Source organism: Crocuta crocuta, unplaced genomic scaffold (genome assembly GCF_008692635.1).
Source record: "Crocuta crocuta isolate KB4526 unplaced genomic scaffold, BGI_CrCroc_1.0 scaffold77, whole genome shotgun sequence".
Lineage (NCBI taxonomy): Eukaryota > Metazoa > Chordata > Mammalia > Carnivora > Hyaenidae > Crocuta > Crocuta crocuta.
The window spans coordinates 1,702,814-1,704,508 of record NW_027532172.1 but is presented as its reverse complement, the minus strand read 5'-3'; the positions used below and the strand labels follow the sequence as shown (position 1 = coordinate 1,704,508).

At 65.9% G+C, this 1,695-nt stretch overlaps 1 protein-coding gene across 1 annotated transcript; it reads left to right on the top strand.

The window, feature by feature from the left end:
- The first annotated feature begins 6 nt into the window (after window positions 1–6).
- On the top strand, window positions 7–1,385 carry JUND (JunD proto-oncogene, AP-1 transcription factor subunit). Its single transcript, XM_077777301.1, is given in 2 exon segments — window positions 7–342; window positions 345–1,385. Coding segments are annotated over 2 exon segments (840 nt in total). The 5' UTR covers window positions 7–17; the 3' UTR covers window positions 860–1,385.
- The last annotated feature ends 310 nt before the right edge of the window (window positions 1,386–1,695 follow it).

Genomic DNA, 1,695 nt, shown 5'->3' with positions numbered 1-1,695 from the left:
CGGCGGCGACTGGCAGCATGATGAAGAAAGACGCGCTGACGCTGAGCTTGAGCGAGCAGGTGGCGGCGGCGCTCAAGCCTGCGGCCGCGCCGCCCCCAGCCCCCCTACGCACCGACGGCGCCCCAGGAGCGGCGCCCCCCGACGGCCTACTTGCCTCGCCCGACCTGGGACTGCTCAAGCTCGCCTCGCCCGAGCTCGAGCGCCTAATCATCCAGTCCAACGGGCTGGTCACCACCACACCGACGAGCACTCAGTTCCTCTACCCCAAGGTGGCGGCCAGCGAGGAGCAGGAGTTTGCTGAGGGCTTCGTGAAGGCCCTGGAGGACTTGCACAAGCAGAACCAGCAGCGCGNNNCGAACTGGCCCCGGCGGCAGCCACGCCCGAGGCGCCCGTCTACGCGAACCTGAGCAGCTATGCGGGCGGCACCGGAGGTTCAGGGGGTGCTGCGACAGTCGCCTTCGCCGCCGAGCCTGTGCCCTTTCCTCCGCCGCCGCCCCCAGGCGCGCTGGGGCCGCCCCGCCTGACCGCGCTCAAGGATGAGCCGCAGACGGTGCCCGACGTGCCAAGCTTCGGCGAGAGCCCGCCGTTGTCGCCCATCGACATGGACACGCAGGAGCGCATTAAGGCCGAGCGCAAGCGGCTGCGCAACCGCATCGCTGCCTCTAAGTGCCGCAAGCGCAAGCTGGAGCGCATCTCGCGCCTCGAGGAGAAAGTGAAGACGCTCAAGAGCCAGAACACGGAGCTGGCGTCCACGGCGAGCCTGCTGCGCGAGCAGGTGGCGCAGCTCAAGCAGAAGGTCCTCAGCCACGTCAACAGCGGCTGCCAGCTGCTGCCCCAGCACCAGGTGTCCGCGTACTGAGCCCGCGCGCGGGGCGCATGCGCGGCCCCCCTCCCCGGGAGGCGGGCTCGCGTGGGGGGGGCGTGGGCGCCCCGGACTCGGAGAGGGTGCGGCCCCGGGGACACCCCCCCCACCCCGAGGGTGCCAGGATTCCGAGAGGGCGCGGTCCCTGAGGACCCCCCCTTGGGTGCCCAGGACTAGAGGGCGCCTCAGACTCGACAAGCTGGACCCCCTACTCCCGGGGGGGCAAGCGCATGACCCCCCGCCCTCGCGCTGCCTCTGTTCCCCGAGCGCGGCCACCCAGTGTTGCACAAACCCGCGCGCCCCGGCCGCCCCGTTGTACACACCGCTGCCGAAGGGGGCTCCGAGGGGGCGCAGCCTCAAGCCCTGCCTTTCCTTTTACTTTTTTTTTTTTTTTTTTTTTTTTTTTTTTGCCTTTGGAAGAGAGAAGAACAGAGTGTTCGATTCTGCCCTATTTATGTTTCTACTTAGGAACAAACGTTGGTTGTGTGTGTGTGTGTTTTCTTCTGTTGGTTTTTTAAAGAAATGGGAAGAAGACAAAAAAAAAAAACAACCTCCCTTCCCTTTCCTTGTTCTTGCTCCCCCCCCACCCCCTNCTTCCCCCCACCATCCCCCCCCCAGCCTCCTTCCCCTCCTCCCTCCGCCCCTACTCCGGAGGAGAGCCGGCGTCCGGGAGGGGCCTTGCACATCTGGCGCGCAGCGAGCGCCATCTAGGCGCGCCTAGGCTTGGGGCCAACTGATGTCCAGGTTAGGTGGAGGACATTGGGATCTCCAACAAGCGATTGGAACTAACCAGCCTACAGGTGTCCCCTTGGGGAAAGAGAGCCTAAGATGGA